The sequence below is a fragment of the Mycetomoellerius zeteki genome, unplaced genomic scaffold (assembly GCF_001594055.1).
Source record: "Mycetomoellerius zeteki isolate Tzet28-1 unplaced genomic scaffold, Tzet1.0 scaffold20, whole genome shotgun sequence".
NCBI lineage: Eukaryota > Metazoa > Arthropoda > Insecta > Hymenoptera > Formicidae > Mycetomoellerius > Mycetomoellerius zeteki.
The window spans coordinates 386,100-407,384 of record NW_017256957.1 but is presented as its reverse complement, the minus strand read 5'-3'; the positions used below and the strand labels follow the sequence as shown (position 1 = coordinate 407,384).

The 21,285-nt window shown below is 31.8% G+C and overlaps 1 protein-coding gene across 1 annotated transcript; it reads right to left on the bottom strand.

Moving 5' to 3' along the window:
* Window positions 1–500: 500 nt before the first annotated feature.
* LOC108722266 (uncharacterized) lies at window positions 501–13,036 on the bottom strand. Its single transcript, XM_018447265.1, has 14 exons — window positions 12,957–13,036; window positions 12,365–12,464; window positions 11,848–11,981; window positions 10,073–10,453; window positions 9,240–9,956; window positions 6,709–6,940; window positions 5,528–5,629; window positions 5,362–5,456; window positions 5,155–5,221; window positions 4,737–5,071; window positions 2,437–2,569; window positions 1,703–1,957; window positions 1,504–1,623; window positions 501–1,161 (listed from the first exon to the last, which is right to left on the bottom strand). Exons 1-14 carry the CDS (start codon window positions 13,034–13,036, stop codon window positions 979–981), a joined length of 2,934 nt encoding a protein of 977 aa, XP_018302767.1. The 3' UTR covers window positions 501–978.
* Window positions 13,037–21,285: the final 8,249 nt, after the last annotated feature.

Below are 21,285 nucleotides of genomic sequence, written 5' to 3'. Positions count from 1 at the left end.
TGCATCTTCATTTACAGCGATAATTGTGCATCAACTTTGTGTATTTTATGGTAATTATTTATATACGACGTTTGGTGTATAAATTAGTGTAGAAAAAACGATTAGTAATGTTTAAAAAATTCAAAATTTATGAATTATTCCTAAAAAGGAGTCGATAAATATTTTTAGAATAAATGAATCGCACGAATGTATAATAAACAAAAATAAAGTGTTCCATGTTTTGCTAATAACTGCAATGATTGATTCTGAAGCGATTGTATAGCGTTAAGCGTTTGTAGTTTAGTTTAGTTCCATAGATTAATTCGTAATATAAATTCTAAGAGAGAAAAATATTTAAAATATTCATAAAAGAGATCCAAAATGAATTTAATTGCTTTAAAAGAGTAAATTTCATAGAAAGAGATATGTAACAGAACACATAAATTTTGTTTCAGTCAGCCGCAATGACTCTTCTTAATTAGGTCTATCTATCTATTTAGAAAGAAGATTTAATTGTTGAAGTCGATTGCATTTTCACGATTTCTCAAGTAACAATCTAAACGTAAAATTTACCCGATTCATTCTAATCATCCATATCACAATTTACGTAAACGATGGTGCAGATCACTTTGGAGCTCATTCGTACTTGACGATGAATTCAGTGTAATGATTAACTATAATGAATAATTGTAATAATTGGTTTGCGCGATTCAGTAGTATACATACATACAATAAATTGCATCGTCAACAACATCGCGTGTATTATCTAAATGACCGTTAACAGTAAATAGGGTGCTCTTACAGTGCGCATCTCCTTGGGATTTTATCTTATTTTATATAGATTATATCTGCATATTTTCTTCCCAACAATAAATACATCAAAGAAGGGCGGGCATGACACAGAATTTTATATATGAGAAGATTCCAGATCGTAATGTCATTTAAGACTGTTTCGCAAATCATTATTCCGGCTACTTTTGAATGAAACGCGTTCTATTTCTACTTCCTGAGAGGATGCCACATAGCGATCGGACGCCGCAAGGCCGTAAGCATTTGTCTCCAATGAGCCAATGCTTTTCCCGTCGAGGTAGATCCTATAATGATGTGCCCTACGGAGTATGTCTTTGGATTTGTTCCTTGGTCACTGTTCATTTCCGCCACTGTCAATCTCAGCTGTATAGTCTGTGAAGAAAGATATCTATAATCACTTAATAAAAGCATTCTCAAACAGAAATAATATAATCAGGTACTTTATGTAGAAAACATAGATTTATTTTTACCTGTAATATTCATTAAAATTTAGTAAGAAAATTTATCTCTCTCTCTCTCTCTCTCTCTCTCTTATTAATAAATATTATTAATAAATATTATCAAATAGAAAATATTGTTAATTAATTCGAAGCTTTTAGCTTTAGCTTTAGCGCGATTCGTATTTATATTTAAACATTACTCCTTTTGGAAATTAAATCATGTCTTTATACTATGATTGCTGTTATTGAAAAGAAATGAAAATTTAATCAAAACCTGTAAAGTATGCGCTGGCACATTGAATATTATGGCCTCGTTGAAGATTGGACTTTTCTCGCCTTTTTTTACAGATGTCCTCTTCTTATGCATTTTTTTTCCTTGTTGAAGAAGATATACCTTAATGAAAAATATTATAATATTTTTAAAAATCTGTTTACCGAAATGTATACATATAGAAGTGCGATGCCTGAATTACCTTGACGAAGAAATCACCCGAAGATGAATTTACGCCCTGCAAGTTGCGCGCTTTAACTACTACGAGGGTTAGTCTCTCTGCCGTCGGCAAGTAACTGAGAGAAAACATCAATTCTCCTAACAGAGGAGTGGGTAAGGCAGATCCACTGAGTGCTAGCCAAGTCGTAGCTGGTGGTCTGGCTGCTGGTCCAAGTTTCAAATTGGCTTCGCCAATTAAAGATGCGCCGCCGCTGATATTTGATTCATCAGAAAATACCTGAATAATAAAAAAAGAATTTCATTGAATTCAAGTCTCAAATCATCTAGATTAACATTTAATAGAAAAATTAATTAATTTGTTTACCTAATTATTCATAGTACTCATAAGGGAACATAACTAAAGGTGATCCTTTAATTTTAATAAACTTTTGATATGTTAAAATGTAGACAGAAATAGGAGATACTATTTTTTTTTATAAGTGCTGAACTGTATGTTAAAGGGGATCTTCCCTTGAAAAAAAGAATCGGTTTTTTTCTTTCAGATTGAACACGCAGTGTGTGAAGTTAGCCCCCAATATTGAAAAATCCGAAATTTTCTTTTTGCAAACATTTGTCCGTCGTTTGTTCACTAATGCCCCGTTTGAAATGTATACATTTTGTTTGCCCCTCCCCCCAGTTTAAAAGTTATGGGCAAATCAATTTTGTTCCCTTGTTAGTGTCAAGTAAAGACTATGCAAAAAGAATAGCGGAAATTACCTCAACAAGAAGAGTTTTGCCTGTTGGGCCTTCATCGAGAGGAAATAAAAATTTCTCCTGATAACTAGGCGATGGACATCTCCTATAAATTCTCGTTTGCACATGGGTCTGCCTATCGGGTAGTAGACATACTCTACAAAGAAAAAATAATCTTTGAATATCTCCGAAGAACTCAATTAATCATTAATCAGTTGTCTCTAAATAAATTTTTTTTTATTAAAAGAATTACAAATTTCATATAAATTTATTTAAATATGTCATAAAAAATGTCACAATACGACACGCAGTAATGACATCCTATACTTACTACATGTTAGAGCTTATATTGGGTGAATCAAGACGATATAATCGAACAAGAGATTATTTCACATGCAAAAATACGTCAAAAATATAAAATAAAATGTTTATGAAGCTTCATTTTCGTGATAATTAAATTTAAATTCGTTGCTCTATGCGACGATGTTTTTTTTGATACGCTATAAGTTACTACACCGTAGTGGCGCAGACGGTACTGCTTCTCGCGATCGCATGCCATTTGGAGAAAACGGCATCAGGTGATCTTCACACACATTCTGATAAATTATATATATTTAATATATATTTTTATAAAAATTATTATTACACAACAAGTAAGAGATAAAGCTTACAATGGTCGAAGATGTAGTTTAGGTGCTTAAATATTTCCATGTGAATTTATATACTACATATGTCCCATATAGCATAGAATTTGCAGCAATATCGCTGCAAAATCTCTGCAATATTGCTGCAACATGCAATGTTGCAGCAGTGTTGCTGCAACTTTTGTGCAATTTTGTACTGTAGAAGGTAACCATTTGAACTGCCGAATTGATTTTTCAGACTTAGAAACGCAACTAAACTACAGTAGTAATATAATATTATAAATTATATTGATGATTATATTGATAAGCAATTTAATAATTTGACGTTCCATTAGGCATTCTATCAGAGAGATCTTAAGGTGCTGTAAATAAATTTATTGCGAAAAATATTACCTCGGCCAGAAGTCGAACCCGGATCTCTCAGCATTCCGTGCGAGCGTCTTAAGCCTTTAGACCACCGAGGCCTTGGTAATATTCTTCGCAGTAACCAATATGTAGGAACATACGCATTTTTCAAGCAGCGTGTATAGGTAAACAATAATGAACGATTTATTAAGACGTACAATATGAATACACAACAAGTAAAAGATAAAGCCTATAATGGTCTAAGATGCAGCTTCGATCGTTACAGGCTTTATCTCTTACTTGTGTATTCACATTATACAGTCTTAATAAATCGTTTATTAAAATTTTTTTTAGTATACGGTAGAGGAGAGTTGCCGAATGCATACCTATTTTTTATTACAGTTTCCATTTGGCACTGTTTTGTATGCAAATAAACATTGGAAATTATAGCATAAGATTTCAGACACTTATTATTACATGTTTAACTTTTCACTAATAACAAATTAATTTGTTATAAATCTTTTTGTAACATATTACAAAAGATACGTCGCCTATAACGTACCTATAGGTCTTCTAAATCATATTTCCTTTGAAAGTGTTGAATTTATTAACAAAAATAATTAAAAGTAAGATTGATAAAAGAAATCATTAACTAATACCTAATAATTAATTATAATATCTAACTTTAATAATTAATTTAAGAAAATCAAGTATTTTATAATTATTAAATAACAATAGTAAAAAGATGAATGACGTCAAAATAAAATTGGTTGAAATATTTTTTGTGATACTTGACATTTATATTTATATCATATATTATTAATTTTATATTATTGTTAATTATCAGTTTTATCTTGTGACGGTAAGATTTAGGAAACTTGATGAATTTTTTAAAAATATTGATTTAATTTTTATAATGTGTATATACAAATAAATAGAAAATATTCTACAATAAACCTTCTTTTATATGAAAATACAAAAATTTATAATAAAATTCGATGATTATGTTATTATCAGCTACATAAGTTAATCAAAAATTAATATCAGATGTTCCTGATTTTTTGAAACGTCGCTAACATCCATAAAACAAGATTATTACTTTTTTGTCTCTTTATATTATTTATTTCTTATTTATTATATATAACTGTTTTCTTATATAACTGTTATTTATTTTATATAATTGGTATTTATTTTATATAACTGTTTTTATTTATTTTATATAACTGTTGTCGAATACGTATTAAGTATAAATATAAAATATTAATGAGGTACGATTTAGAAGATCAGTACGCATTCGTTAACTCTTCCCTACTAATACGCAAAGAAAACGTTTACCTAACGAAAGTATCTTGCGCAGGAGAGCCGTCAGCGGCAACAAGATCTCTGGCTTCCAAGACGCTTACGGCCAGATCGCCTTCACAATCGTTTCCACGACCACCCCATCTTTCATATTCGAGCCCGACACAGATGTGACCTACGGTGGGTGCTTCTTCCAAATCGTTTAAGTTGACGCTAGTATCGGAACATACGCTTTCACAACTGATCGCTCTTTTTAAAGTGGATTCATCGGGCGGTGGTTCAGGTTCGGGACCTAAAGAACTTCGACGATTTCCTGATCTGGCATTATTGTGATCGTTTATCGCATAACCCAAATATGACTCCTCCAGACTCTAAGGATCACAAATGATATACTTCTTATTTTATACTGTTTGTGAAGTGATTTGTAATGTTTTTGAAGAAAATGTATCATTGCCTGTGAAAGTCTTCTCTTCAATTGCACTTCCTCTAAAGCGACATACAATTCCTGGCTACTTCTTCTCCTACAAAAGCGGATTATGCAAACATACATACACACGTATACATGCATTATAACACGAATATATTTTGATTTTATAATAATTGAAAAATATAAATTATAATCTAGAGGGACATTGCGTAATTTTTATAATAATGTCCATACCTCGAGAGATCAGTAGCATCAAGTTCTACATATTCATGAATGCCATTCAGCCTTTCTATACTTTTACGTCTTTGTTCGAGACTATTAAAAATATCCTAGAAAGTAATTAAATACGTTGTACTGTCTATATAATCCACGATTTCTTTTTTAAACAAAAAGTATATACCTCTGATGTTCGGGTAAAACTAGGATCTGATAAATAAGACTCATGATTATGATCTTTAAGCAACAAGGGAGACGAGGGTGGATCTTGCAGACTGTTGTACACCTACAGGCAAAAAAAAAATTAAAAACAAGGTTAAAGAAGAATAAATTACACTGTCCGACATTTTTGAAATTTTTTTCAGGCATTTAAGCAATGGAAACTGATTTCGATAGGATTTTTGCTCTAGATTCTGAATCTGAAGAGAAATGTATTAAATTGATTTTAATTTTTGAAAAAAATAATGAAATGCAAAAAAGAGGTTTTTGATCATTTTTTAGTATCAGTAGAAAAATAATGCGAGTCAGTAGAATTTTGAATTTTCTAAATGAGATAAAATGAAAGCTTAATCTTTTAAGCTTAGTCTTTTAGAAAGCGAAAAATCTGATGTTATGTCGTTGGATTATTCAGGATTACTTCTATAAGAGCGCGCAATTCTAGCACACACTTTCCTCTTCCTACGGGTTGCTCTTTCCAGCCTCCAACGTGTTCCTTATTATTAATTTGCGTATTTTTATCTTTGTCTCTCACGAATCGGATTACAATCTCTGTAGCGTTTATCAATAATGAACTAGGATAGCTACATCACTGACACGTTATATTGTCATACCGGTATCATATGATACCACATGATAAATGATGTGAACTAGGATACTCACATAAAAAAAGTACTTCAATTTAGAGAGATAAGGAACAAGGGTACTCATACAAAAGCACCCGGATTAATAAGAGGCATGTTGAAGAATGGAACAACGCGCGCAGAAGAAAAAAGCATGTACTAGAATTGATGCGCGTTTATATAAGAAAATCTATTCCCGAGTACTCCAAAGTCATAACACCAGATTTTTTGCTTCTTAGTTTAAAAAGGCAAGGTTCAAGCTTTCATTTTATCCTTCTTAGAAGGTTTTATTTGCTCGCATTGTTTCTCTATGGATGTTCAAAAAATAACAAAAAAAGCGTTCCTTTGCATTTTTGATACCCTCTTTTTTAAACTAGAGCCAATTCACTGCTTTTCTCTTTGATTCGGATTCTAAGGAAAAATATATATCAAAATCAGTTTTAATTGTTTAAGTATCAAAATCCGTGTCGGACAGTGTTTTAAAAATGTTATATTAAATAAAAAGCATAAAAGTAAATAATAGTACTTCTTGCGCCGTTCTGTGAGCTTCAAGGTTTAATTCAGGACTGTAAAGATCAGAACTCCGTCTTGAGACATCGAGACCAGACAGGTCTGAATCGGTTTCCGCATAAATCTCTCGCATATCTTGCAAGTATTCGGTATCCTGTAAATGTTCTTCAGTACTATCATTTATGAACGGCGGTGGTGTCGATGGAAACGCAAATTGCTGTACTTGCTGCGCTGAGGAAAGTACCGAACTATGAACAAAAAAGTATATCCTATTGTAATTCAATATAACGAAAAATCAATGAAAATGTTTTCAGAATTGATATTTTGAAAACTGATAGAGTGATAGAGCAAAGGAATGTTCCGACTACTGACATAAGGCTTTTATTCATAATCGAGCCTTATACAATATTTAAGGCTTCCTTAAAATTTTCAGATGCTCTATTTATGAGAATTATTTCATTGACTACTGAGCATCTAAAGATAAATTTAAAGAAGCCTTAAGTACAAGGTCTGACTATGAATACAAACATTAGTCTTCTATAAAGAGATACCATTTTAATTCTCGAAAATCAACCATTGCATTTTATTAATATTGATAAAAACATGTTTGGATAATTAAAAAAGTAAAATAATTTATATATTTAAGGTTTGATTCTATACAAAATCAGCTGAAAATAATTTTACAAATGCAAAAATAAACTTCTTACGATTTTTTTTATAAATTGTGTAATTTACGTAATATGTGGCTATATTATTGATAATATTACATCGTTTTATACAGGGTGAGTAAAAAGTCCCGGACCGATGAAATATCTCGAAAACAAAGTATTTTTGGGAAAAATGATTCAAACAAAAGTTGTAGGGTTAAAAAATCTATTTACTAATCACATCGTTCGACCTTGGGTGGCATCGCCAAGGTCAAAGTCGTATCGATTTTTTTGTGGGATACTCTATTTTTTATTCTAGAATTTAATAGCTGATGTTAAGAGCTCTTTAAAACACTACAATAAAGTTCATCTTCACTAAGTACTCTTCAAGTAATGAGGCTTGAAAGTTATAGTACCACCTACGTTAGCATTACTCAAGGTGTCCGATCGACGGCTTTGGTTTTCATGACCTGAATAACATTTGTCAAGATTAAGGTTTATTGGAGATTGTTCTTCTTATTTTTATTTTTACGTAAAAATGTATTTTTAGTGCAAAAATGATAATAAGAAACAATCCAATCGCCTTGACAAATGTTATCCAGGGCATGATCCTGAACAACATTCAAGAGGTTTCAGCCGTCGACCCTGAACAACATTCAAGAAGTTTTAGTCGTCGGTTGGATACCTTGAGTAATACTAATGATGACAGTACTACAACTTTAAGCCTTATAATTCGAATTGATTTGGAGTAAGTCGAATCAAGCTGTCGGTGACAGAGATGACGAATGTGTTCCCTGAGCAAGTTTTCATTTGTTTAACGGACGCAATTAGAGTGAGAATTGAGCCATCAATCTGTCTGGACGCACTATGTCTTTGCTCTCTGTTATCAAACAGTTTACGCCTGTCCTGTTTGAACTTTGTGGTGTTTTATTCAAGAATTCTTTCTTTATACCAATGTTTTTTTTTCGAAGCACAAACGCGATCGCAAAACTGTGAAGTCGACCATGCGTGTAACAATATTATAAACTTAATTTTAGTCTCTAGAAGAAATCGACTTTCCGGTACAATGTTTGAAACACTAGTGATTTTAAAAAAGCATGACAAATAGTAATTATCCAAACATTTTTATAAGTAACACATAGGTAGCCCGGGAAAAAATATTTTATATATAATTATATAAAATTATATAAAATTATATATAATTTTACATAATTTTATATAATTGTATATAAAACATTTTTTCCCGGGAGTAGTTTGATGTAAAATAAAATTCGTTCACGCCATTTGTTTTTCTTTATAAGAAATATCTATAAAGTATCTTTTAGGTACTTCTATATTGTACCTGTGTTTGTACGCTGGTAATTCTTTAAAAATGCATTTATACCTGATACTTTTCCCACCTAAGTGTAGATATAGCACCTAGATATATGTCGATACCAAGATATATGTAGATATCTATACCTAAATATCTTTCAAAAGGTACTTGTTACAACATTGTCCCCTTGAAGTAAAAAACTTTTATACGAAACATTTTTCGATACCAGCTTTGGTTTTCGAGAGAAATCCATGCGTCACACTAAAATGACACACTCACTCTATATATACAGTTATTTTTGCATCATACTGCATGTAGTTGTTTTCAGAATAAAGTTCACGTATTATCAATACGAAAGTGTTGTCTTTAGTTGCGAAATATCCGTAGCGATTGCTTCATCGCGTTTAAATATAACAAAAACAGTAATTCTGTACTACAGGTCGTATAGCACGAACAATAGAAGAAATCAAAATTGAGTTAAATTTAATTATCGAGAGAGAGAGAGAGAGAGAGAGAGAATTGCTGATTATTTTATATATCAGATGTTGAAAATACACCTACTTTTATCAATTTTTAATAACTCACTTATAAAACTCCGAAGCATCTATGTAGCTCTGTGAAGTAACCGATCTGAGTGCGCTGAAGATTCTTTCACCGGTTGTTGGACTCTTCTTTGTAATGTTCTGAGATGGGTCTGGAGGAGCGGGTGGCGGCGGTATCGGACTCAAGATCGACTCACTCACAATTTTTGTCTCGTCCACTATCGGTTCTTGAATTGTACTTGCGAACAATATTGATTCACGATTTGAACGTGTCTGACATTCGTTCATGGATTCGTAGACAGGAAGATCGGGCAAGCTCTGAATGTATTGCGAGACTCGCTGAAGATTATGCGACTTGGATAGATCGCTGTGAAATATGTAGGAATCAATATCATCTTGATGATCGGAAGTATTCTTGAATGGAGTCATCTCGATGTTTTGCATATCGCTATTTTTTCTGTTAAGATCGCCGTTCAATTCCTCGCTGTTCTGAAGCATCTTAGAAATGGTCTGTGGTCCGTATATTGATTCCATGATCATCTGGTTGGTTGAATTCGATGAGTTCGTCGTGTTGAAGCTATCTGAGAACCCTCTGGGTTCATTTCTCGCATATGGTCTCACATGATTCCTTTGAACAGTCTCGTAACTATCGTAACTTCTATTGACTTCTTCGTCATTTAACTTGTCACGACAGTTATCTATGGATGTGTTAATATCGTATCTAAACCATGCAGGCTCTTTGGAAGGAGATTTAAATTGCCTGTAAAATCGACATACAAAATCGAATAAAAACGGCTTTGCAGTTTTAAACTTTGTGACTGAGCTAAATTAATTATAGTATATTCGGAAAAATAAGAAAATAAAGTTATATTGTACCTGATTAATCTAGAATCTACATGGTTCTGATTGGAGTAAGGCGTCATTTGGATGCTCTCCGCTATCATCTTTGCATTGTCGAACACGAAGGTGGGACGCTCGATCGACTGGAAGGGATCGTGATTCTTCAGCGGTTCGCTCTGAAAGAGAAACACGGACGGACCGGGGGCTCTTGATCGGATCGATCCTCTTTGCAATGATGGCGGTGGTGTCAATGGACTGGCTTCGTGCATTCTGATATAATCGATAGTACTTGGTGTCTGAAGCGGCGATGGCCTCGGACGAGCGGTTGGTCGTGGTTGAGGAGCGGGCCTCAACGGTTGAGGTGGTATCGTGCTGCCGCAAAGAGGCGGATGTAGATCCCTGTCGACAGCCTCAAATCTGTATAGCAGTGTGATGGTATAATATATCTTTTTCACCCCATTTCTCCTCCTGCCTAGGGGCGTTCGACTTTTCACGCAAAGCAAGATCCGTCCGCATAAAAAGTCGTTATGCCCCTAGGCAGGGGGAGGTGGGATGAACCTCGCTTCGCGTGGAAAGTCATAAGCCGCTGGGCAGGTGGGAGATGGGATGGACCTCGTTTCGCGTGAAAAGTCGGGCGCCCTTTGACAGGTGAATGGTGAAGTGGAACTCGCTTTGCGTGGAAAGTCGGACGCTCCTTAGCAGGGGAAGATGTGGAGTGGACTTCGTTTCGCGTGGAAAGTCGAATGTCCCTGGACATAAGACAGGTAAATAGGTGGAATGGACCTCGCTTCGCGTGGAAAATCGAACGCTCCTATATAATCTGAGAGGAAAGGTGGGATGAACCTCGTTTCGCGTGGAAAATCGGACGCCCTTTGACAGGGGAGTGGTGAGGTGAATCTTGTTTCGTGTGAAAATCGGATACCCCTAAGGGGGGGAGAGAGAGAGAGAGAGAGAGAGAGAGAGAGAGAGAGAGAGAGAGATGTGGGATGAATCTATCTTCGCGTGGAAAGTCGGACTTTATGTCATTCTTCTGTGCAGTTTATATTCATTTCATATTGTTAATATTAGTAAGAAAGATACACACAACTTATTTTGAACAGGTAATATGGTAATAAAAATGCATGCAGCCTATATACGATGTCACACAATTACAAAATATTTATTATACTTTTTTGTTAGTAACTTTTTAGCAAAGAATAAGCGCGGGATAAAAACTTTTAAAAGTTACTCGACGTTATGACCTTGACAATATATGTCGAAATCACGGTCATCAGAGCTGGGTCCATTTTTATCAACATTTACCATATGTTAGATTACTAATTAATAATTAGTAATTATATATGTATGTTTTGTACAAATAAATTCCGTATAGAAACAAGAATTTCTTAATATCATTGCAAATTTGTATTTTGTAATCTTGAATAGTATTGAGAGGACCATCGTGGAACATCTTTACCACTTGTCATATCATCATACCTGAGAGCGCGAAATGTGAATTCCGTGATAGTGAATTTTAATCGCTACTAATTTAAAAAGTATTATTATTTTGACATTTTCATATTAGGATTTTCAACTTAAAATTATCTCAGGAACATATTATTTTTTAAAAGATAATGTGACTGTTGCAAAATACTCTGTAGATCTTTCTTCTCTTCTTTCGATAAACAAAATTTTAATATTATTTAAATTATAAGTAAATGCTTTCAGTCTTAATTAATTTTATTTATAACGTGTAAAGAATATTTATAATTGAAAAGAATAGTTATAATTATATATGATATTTATAAAATTATTTGTAATCTATTGCATACCTGGTAAAAGCGCCTTGTGCATCAAGCCGGATATCGCTATCGCTGTGCAACAGATGTTGAGAGGCATTTCCAGTCTGGCAATACAGACCTGGTATTGTCTGGGCGGTTGGATGCTGAGCCTTTACCAACCCTACCTTTAAATAATATCTACTATAATTGGACATCATTTAAAATAATATAAGGCTATAATAGTAGCCTATAACAATATTAGACTACAAAAGAACATTTTAATTCTGCATTTAGCATTTTTGCTTTAACATATGCAAGGTGATTTGAAATGTACGTCCTTAAATATATACATTCAAAATCAAATATAAAATATTTGAAAGGTATCTTATGTTCGATTTTAAACATGTGTACATACATGCTGCCTGGATAAGATACATTTCAAAAATTTTTATAAATTTAAAATATAAAAAATATTAAAAAAAAAATTTTAAGGTATTAAAAATTAAATATTGTATTTTTATCAAAGGAAATCCAAACATAATTTAATTTGGGTTTTGAATTACATTACCTTTTCTTCCCGTGGTGCCCAAAGCCAGGAAAGTCTCTGTCTCCATTCCTCGCAAACACTCCAGAAATTCCTGGTGCTAAATTGCCATCCCGTGCAATATCTACGAGAGAGACGAGACTAAATATAGAAGCTAATTATCTATATTATTGAATCATCAATCATGAGATAGCTTGTGTGAAATTATAATTCGGAAATATCGGATTATTAAAATAAAAGTTTAAAATCATTCAAACTATTAAAAAAACAAAGCCCATAAAACTGTTAGGCAATTCATTTATACAGGACTTTTAGTTATTGTTTGCTATAATTCTAAATAAATTTGTCAAAACATTTTATAGTTTACCATTTAATAACAAAATTATACTTTGCAAGTCTAAAGGTAATTATTTTTAATTATTTTTAAAGATAATTATATTTTTTAAACAAAAACCACAAATATGATTCTCAATTTTTATTACAAACTTTTACTCTATTGATTAGGCTGATATTATTGGACTGATTAGATGATGATTTTTGTGTTTTATTTTTTATTACATTAAAGTATATTTTATTATATTGAAGTTATTAATCTTATTAAACCATTAATTGTTACCTTTTGCAAAGAACAAGTGTGATGCTAGCAGAAATGACAACAATTAAAACTACTCCAAGTACGGTAAAAACCCAACTCATTTTTTGAATTCCAAATTCAAAAAATTCCACGAGATTGTAAAATCTGAAACATATAAATTTACGATATCAGGGGAATGTGGTACACCTAAGGAAAAGTGGAATATTTACTAAGAAAAATGTTTTGTATATATATATTATATATATATAAGTATTATTATTGTTATTAAATGTTGGTTATTTGATTTTAGTATCAATGTTAACCGCTGCACTAAATGAAATTATTATTATTATATTATTGTTTACTTATTAATAACATTGAAAATGACCTAATATAGCGTATTGAAGTGTTCGTTTTTTTACTATTTTATTTGAGATATATTATTGTATTAAAAATCGACATCGAATATCCAGCTTTAGTTCACAGTGTCCTGTTACCTTTTTAATTATATGATTTTATCTATTGGAGACATAACGTTTTATTTTACTTATTTTGAATTTATTAAAAAAGATCTACGTTTTCTCACGTATATTCAATTCTCTTTTCTTAATTTATTTAAAATTTTAAAAGATTAAGGGCCGATTGTTCCATCTTCGGATAAATATGATAATTTATCTAATGGATAAACAAAAGAATAAAGTAGTAAGAGCATAAGACCATTCATAGTCAGATCTTATATTTAAGACCATCTTAAATTCAGCCTTGAGTCATGAACCAATCAAAGGGCCGCATTAGCGTCTTAAGACGGTCTTGAAATAAGAGCCGACTATGAATACCGGCCTAAGAGAGAGAGTCATATTCATAGTTGTGATTCAACCTGAGATCTGATTTGAACTATTAAACCACAATTTAATGAATCCGATTGGTTCGAATTTTGGTTCAAACTTAGCTCTTTTGAAATGAGGTGTGCAATTGTGGATCGAACTACGACTATGAATATGGATTTAAAAGAGTTAGAGAGTTGAAGTTTATCGAAAGGAACAACCCAGCCTGAAACTAAAACAAAAGTTAGTATGACAGAAATGACTACCGAATTTGATAAATTATGGATTAGTGATTTATAGCCATCTTTATAACAGAAAAAGAAGATATAACGAATTCAACAAAGTGAGTATTTCGTATTTATCACAACAAAAATGTCTTAAAAATTATTATATAATGTATTTTGTGATTATTTTTTATAATTGCGTGTGTGAAAAGGAATGCGAAAAAAAAATAAAAAATTGAACTATCATAGAATGAAGGCTGGGACACAAAAATAATTTAAACAGTAAGAAGTAAACAGTGAATAAATCAATATTTTGGATCTACTGCTGCTTACGTTATCTCAATTGTGATTGTCTAATTCACTTACAGCTTATATGTATTTGACTGTGTTACGTTTTTTTGTGTACCACAACCTTAAGTATGACTTGCATATAAACAAATTGCAGTTTGCAAATACTTGCGAGTACTTGAAATTTATTATCGATATCAATCAATAATAACAGATAGAATATAATTTCGACATATTGAAAGAAAAAAGATTTACAAGGGTAGTTCAAAAAGTTTTCGGTCTGATACAGAAACGACGCTACAAACATCAAACTGCTATAATTTTAAACAAGTTTTATCCTGTGCAGAAGGCTAAAATTTTAGAAAAATGCGTTTATTAGTTTTCTTTTTGTTTTGATCGTACAAGGTAATCAATTTGGTTCCGTTGTGACAATGTACCCGTTTACGCTTCTTCAATTACAGTCACAAAATTACGTGAATTGTTCTTCGAATTGGTTCCGCAAGCACGGTATTCACATATTTAGTCCACAGTGACTTTTTCCTCTTTCCAAATATGAGGAAACGGCTTACAGGAAAAATATCTGGCTCAAATATTGAAGTAATCGATGAAACTAACGGTTCGAAGATAGAAAACTCGTATTATACAAGTTATTAGAATATCGTTGGAATAAGTGCATTGAGCAGAAAGGAGTATATATTGAAAAATAAAAAAAATTTTAAAAATTTGCCAAAAATCATTTTTTCTTTATTAGAGAGAAAACTTTTCGAGCTATCATCCTACACATGAGAGAAAATCTGGGGTTTAAGTTATATTTTCAACGAGAGCGATTACGTGCAGCGTGAGCATCTACGTCTGTGAGAGAAATATGAACGTGCGAACACCTGCTCTCCCTAAAGAGAGCGTCGCGTTTCCTATAATTTTCTCTTTATAGTGTAAGGCGATATTTTATGTCATGTAATTTTGTTTCTGACCTACACGGTCAAGTGTAATGCGAAGTCGATCGATTTGATATCACTTTTATAATACGGTAGTGTGAGTTTAATTTGTGTTTGTATATGCGTCCCAAACGTTCTAATGTCGATTTAGACGAGTTGTGTCTGTCTTTGAAGAATCGTTGTCCTCAATATTCAATTTCATGTCGTATTATATTAACGACGGAACGTCGAATTGTGCCCGATTTGATATCGCTACACATTTCCGTCGACGCTATTTTCAAATCGATGGATGTGCACAAATGCGACATACTGCGTACAGATGGATTAATATATGCAGTGAGCTTAACTGTAGTCTATGCTTATGTCAAATGCGCATATTTCACGTTGTTTTATTTATATTTGTTCGTTATCAATCACAATTCTATATTTTGTTTTTGTCGCGATAGAAATTTGAGATTTCTCATATTTTATCAGGTAAGTTATAAATAAATTTAACAATGATAATAAATATATCATAATGTTAATTTTCCTTTATACTTTCATAAATAGAAAAATGAATTAATTGATGTAAAAAAATATATAGTTGGCTTAAAGAATTTACATATATAAACAAAATAGATAATTTTTTAAATAAACAACTGTGTTTTTTTTTATACCAGTTGGTGTAAAAATATCTCGTAAACTATATTGATCGCAATAATTTATAAATAAATAAAATTATAAACACGTTCTTTAAATATATATCTTCAAGTTCTTTGTTTACTTTATATTTTTAATTGTTTTAAAATATTTCTTTTAAAGATAAAAAATTTTTATTATGCGGAGTTAATTCCCATCTCTCTTATTTTACCAGAGAAGTTTTTACACCGAATACAAGAGTATTGTATTGTATGTGCACTATATGTGTAAGAGAATTTTATTCTCTTCGTCGATCATAATTTTTTTTCCCACTTTTAAAATAATTTAGGTCACGTCTCTTGACAGCGAAGCTGAAGCACTTACAATGATGGAGTATAGATTGTAGAGCACAAACAGCTCTCGAACATCCATTGATCTCGACACGCATGTTCGAGGCAGATGCGTGAAAAAAAACTCGGTTTTAGAATATTGAAATTAATTTTGCAATAAATTTGACAGCAGATATATGGCTTTACATTGAAACACGCTCTACATTGAAATTGGATATCGTGACAAAATTTAAAGTACTATATACTTGATATAACTATGTACGAATTCATATTTAAATCTTATATTAACAAACAAAATATCATAATGATGAATTTCTATTCAAAATACGGATTGAAAATTATGTGAAAGTTTCATGATTTAATTTTTATTGCCGCGTTATTAATATTTAAAATTTTAATTATGTTTATATTACATTATGAAAAATTTGTTTATTTATGTCGCATTATTAGGATTATATACACATTATTTATCTAACTGAAATATAAGTACTTATTTCGTATTACTTTTTTTAAGGAGAAACAAATTTTTTGATTAGACATCAAATTGACTGCAAAAAGTACTTATAAGTAAATAATTTATTTTTTATATTTGTGCTTTTCTTTGTCTTTTATTTTATGGAACTTTAAAAAGTTATACTATTATCTATAAATATATATATTTTGTGATGTATCACTATGTATCATTTGCCAATTTTTCTCTTTCTAACTATCATAATAGGGAGTTTTTGTAACAACGTGAATCTAGATACGATGAACGCTAAAATCACGTTATCCTTTTTTTAATTAGTTGTTAAGAAGAAAATAATCTAACCGTAGCGTTCATCATATCTGGATAAACGGTATTGCAAAAACTCCTTATTATCTATTTAAAATAAAGAAAATTATGAAATTTGACAAGTTATATTTAAAAGGAGAATGAATCCTCAATTAAGGAGCTTAACTGAGAATACATTCTCCTTTTAATATATTCATTTTCATTTTAATTACAACTATCTATATGAATTGGCCGTACATACTTGTGATTGTGGCTTAGAAGCTGATGAGAATTTATTCAAATGAATGGAAGTCAACGTAAATGTATTATACAAGGTGTACAAAACGTAACAGGACTCCTAAATATCTCGAAAAATATAAATTTTATAAAAAGACATTTCAGACAAAAGTTATAGAGTTTAAAAAGATCTATTTACTGATTTTATCAGTTTGATCTTGGGTGGCGTCATCAACAAGTTAAAATTACATCGATTTTTTTAAATGAAAACCCCCATTTTTCATTGCATATTCTTATAACTTATCTCGTGAGCTTTTCAAAATGTTATAATAAAATATTTTTTCATTAAGTACTTTTTGAATTATAAGGCATTACAGTAGTATTACAGTACCGTCGGCATTAGCATTATCTTAGATACCCAACTGATGGTTAAAACCTTTTAAATGTTGTTCAGGGTTATGATTTTAACAATATTTGTTAAAATCAAGTCCTTTTGAGATTGTTCCTCTTATTTTTACTTTTAGTATAACTTCCACACGCCTTGATCTTGACATACGATGTTAAGATTATGAAAATTTTTTTTATAAAATTTATATTTTTCGAGATATTCAGGACTTTCGGCACTTTTTATACATCCTGTATATTTACACGTAATATATTTACACGTAAATACAACATGTACTTAATAACTATTCAGTTCAAATGAACCATATTACGTATTCATTTGGAATACGGAGGATGATTGGAACATACAGGGGGATTCATCACCAAAGAGTGTACGTATAATTATTCGAAATTATGGATACGACCGTATGGAGTAATTGAAAGAATACAAAAATAAAAAAATTTGTTACTCGCATTACGGCAGAGAAGATAAAATTCTCAGTTATTGAATCGAAATGTCGGCATACGTATGTAATTCGATGAAAGTATGCAGCAATATATCGCAAAAGGGTATAAAAGGTTATATATCGGAACTTAAAAAAGAAAAAAAAAGGAAAAACATGAAAAACTGATTGCGTCGTATAGATACGCTCTGATTACCGCGAGCGAAGATTTTCATGTACATTTTTTTCTTTAAATATCGATTCAATCCACATTTGACGAACCATAAACTCGGTTATTCCGTGAGACGCGTGCTTTCAGCTTCCAAATTCATTGATCGTGTGACAGGTATTTCGAATGGCTCCGAAGTAGAGAATAAAAACTATGTGTAAAAAGCAAAAGGGAGAGAAGGAGAGAGAGAGAGAGAGAGAGAATATCACAAAGTAGATTGATCTTAAATGCTGTAACAAAAAGTAATAAATCGTGTCACAGCATATTCGCATAAAATATTTAATTATAGCTTTATCAAATATTATATTTAAATAGTAACAAGATTAGAAACTTTTTTACCGAAAGTGGCGCTTCTCATACTTATAAGTAATTTATTATTATATATAATTTTATGTATTTAAAATAAATCGCGGAAAATTAACGTTTTCTTAAAAGAGCTCCATAAATAAATAAGGCATGAACTGATTTTCGTTTTACCTTTCTATCAAGATTCGACCGATTCACTTCTGGAACATCTATTTATATCTTCATATTCTATAGCTCGATTGCTCGGTTAAGTATTAAGTAAATGACATACATGATGAATAATCAACCAAAAGCATTCCCGATATGATACCAAACGCGAGGTCGCGTTATCTTCCGCTACATGTTGGATTTCTTAATCAGCCGTCTATGTCATTAATCAACCGACTCTGCGGTACAAAGTGTAGGAACATGCAGCGGGACAACAGGAGCCGTGACAAGGAAAGCAGAATAGAGAAAGCAGCACCGTTTGCTAAGGTGAGAAGAGGACATTCGTGGGCGGACACGCGCGGCGTAGTCAGTGAATCAGCAGGATACCGCACCTGATCAAGTAAGCTGTTAATCGTGCCGAAATCACTGGTCACTATCGCCACTATTATCCATCGGACGTCCTCCATTATCTTGCATACCGAAAATCCGGTTATGTGTCCTATTCATTTTCTAGCATCGTCATCTTCCACGTTTCGTCTTCTCGTTTTGAATCACTCCTCGCTTTAGGTCGATTAAATAGTAATTAGATGGACAAGGGACTGGGACTGGGACGATTCAGATATTATAAATCGATTATTCTTTATAAATCACTGCCAGCTGCTCGTTAAGGCGGTGACAACGAGCACGAGTACGAGCGTGACAGCAATAAGCTGGCGCGGCCCTCGTATCTCGCACGACTAATCGAGGCCTGGAATCAGGGCTTGCCTGCCACTCTTACCTCTACCATGAACATTGAAGAGCGGCGTCACGAGCGCTACCCTCGGAGAAACTACCCTTTTGGATTCGGATCCACCAGGGGTGGATTGCGCCACGCCAGAGATATATCCGGTGGCGCAGAGCGTAAAGTTCTCCAGCTAGACTCGTTCAATTGCGCGGGCGCACGCGCATTCTTAATTCATTGCGAGATTCTGTTTTTACGCCTCACGTGATACTAATGACAAGAATAATGCGTATTGTTGATAGAGACTGGGTTTACATTTGATATATTTAGTGCCTGGCATTTTCTTTTCCATTTGGCACTTTTGCCAAGTGTTTTCTTGTGTTTCTAGCGTCTGTATTTCTTTTCTAATGTTTGAGAGATATTTCTCTCAACGTTTAAGTACCTATTACATTTATACAACTACTATTAAAGAAAGCTATTAATAAATGTCAGAGGTGAACGTGTCTTAAAAAATAAATAAATAATTTATTATTAAGGCGAATAAGTGAAATTGCATAGAGAAAATAATTTTCTTCTGACAAATAAACATGACCTTAGGATATTACAAGAATAAGCCTAAAATATCAAGATAAGTTTTCCATAAAATTTCTATTAATTCTTATATTTCTGTAATTTTTATTTGTATCTTTCATATCTTGTATAATAATTCTATGAAATATATTTTTTTAAGTAATATCTTATATATAAAAAGTAATGTTCTTATTTATTAATATTGGGTGTCAAAAATATATCAATTTTTGACACACTATTAATAAATAAAAATATTACTTTTTTATTTAAATTAAAGTCTGTTTGCCTCTTTTTTCTTCTTACTTTTGACTTCATTTTATAATAGCGTATTCAGTTTAGCGTGTTTGTACCAACCTGAGTTGGATTAATGACATTGTCATTAATCTCTCGTATTGATAGAACATGTGACGTCAACCAATGGTAGAACGTTATTCAACCTAAATCGATGCAAACCCGCTCGGATCGAAAAATCTATTAAAAAATGTAATCAAAGGTAAAAGGAAAGAAGATAAACAGACTTTACCTATAATATATATTTAGCTATAAATTTAATAGAAAATTAAATACTATTTAGTTAAGATTATATAACGCATTTGCCTTTTTATATATTTAATGTATATTATTACTGATGTATAATATATCATTTTTTTTTAAACAATATCTTTTGATTGCAAAATTAATTATCATTACCATTGCAATAGAAATCTCTTCAAGTTTTTTTTTATTTTATCATATATTATATGTATATTTAAGTTATATGTTGGTTTTTGTATATATTATCCAATTTGATTTCAATTAATCTATAATATTTGTATTTTAAGCGAACGAAATGTGCTTATTTTATTGCGAATTTTCTTAACTACAGTCGGTATTCATAGTTCGTTCTTATTTTAAGACCATCTTAAGTAATGTCTTAAGCTGTTCTCTAATTGGTTCATGACATCTTTAAGACTGTACTTAAGACAGTCTTAAATATAAAAACCTACTATGAATACTGGCCTACGTATAACCTTTTTTTATATTTCATGGAGACATGTCCGTGATTCCTTTTCTCATGTCTTTCTTTATAGAACAACCACCTGTTTAACTCCTTCAAAATAGGCACTTCAAACTGCATGCATCCTTGTTTAACCCTAACATTGCACCCTTTTACATCATTTTATACTTTTTGTATAGATTGAATTTTGTATCGATCGGAGTCGAAACGTCTGTATTAATATTAAATATTCTTTATATTGTATCTGGCTCGTAGCCTTTTTTTATTTATTGATTTATTCTGATTGAACCATTTTAATAATTTATTATATTTAATAATTTATTATATTTATTTCTTACTTCAAA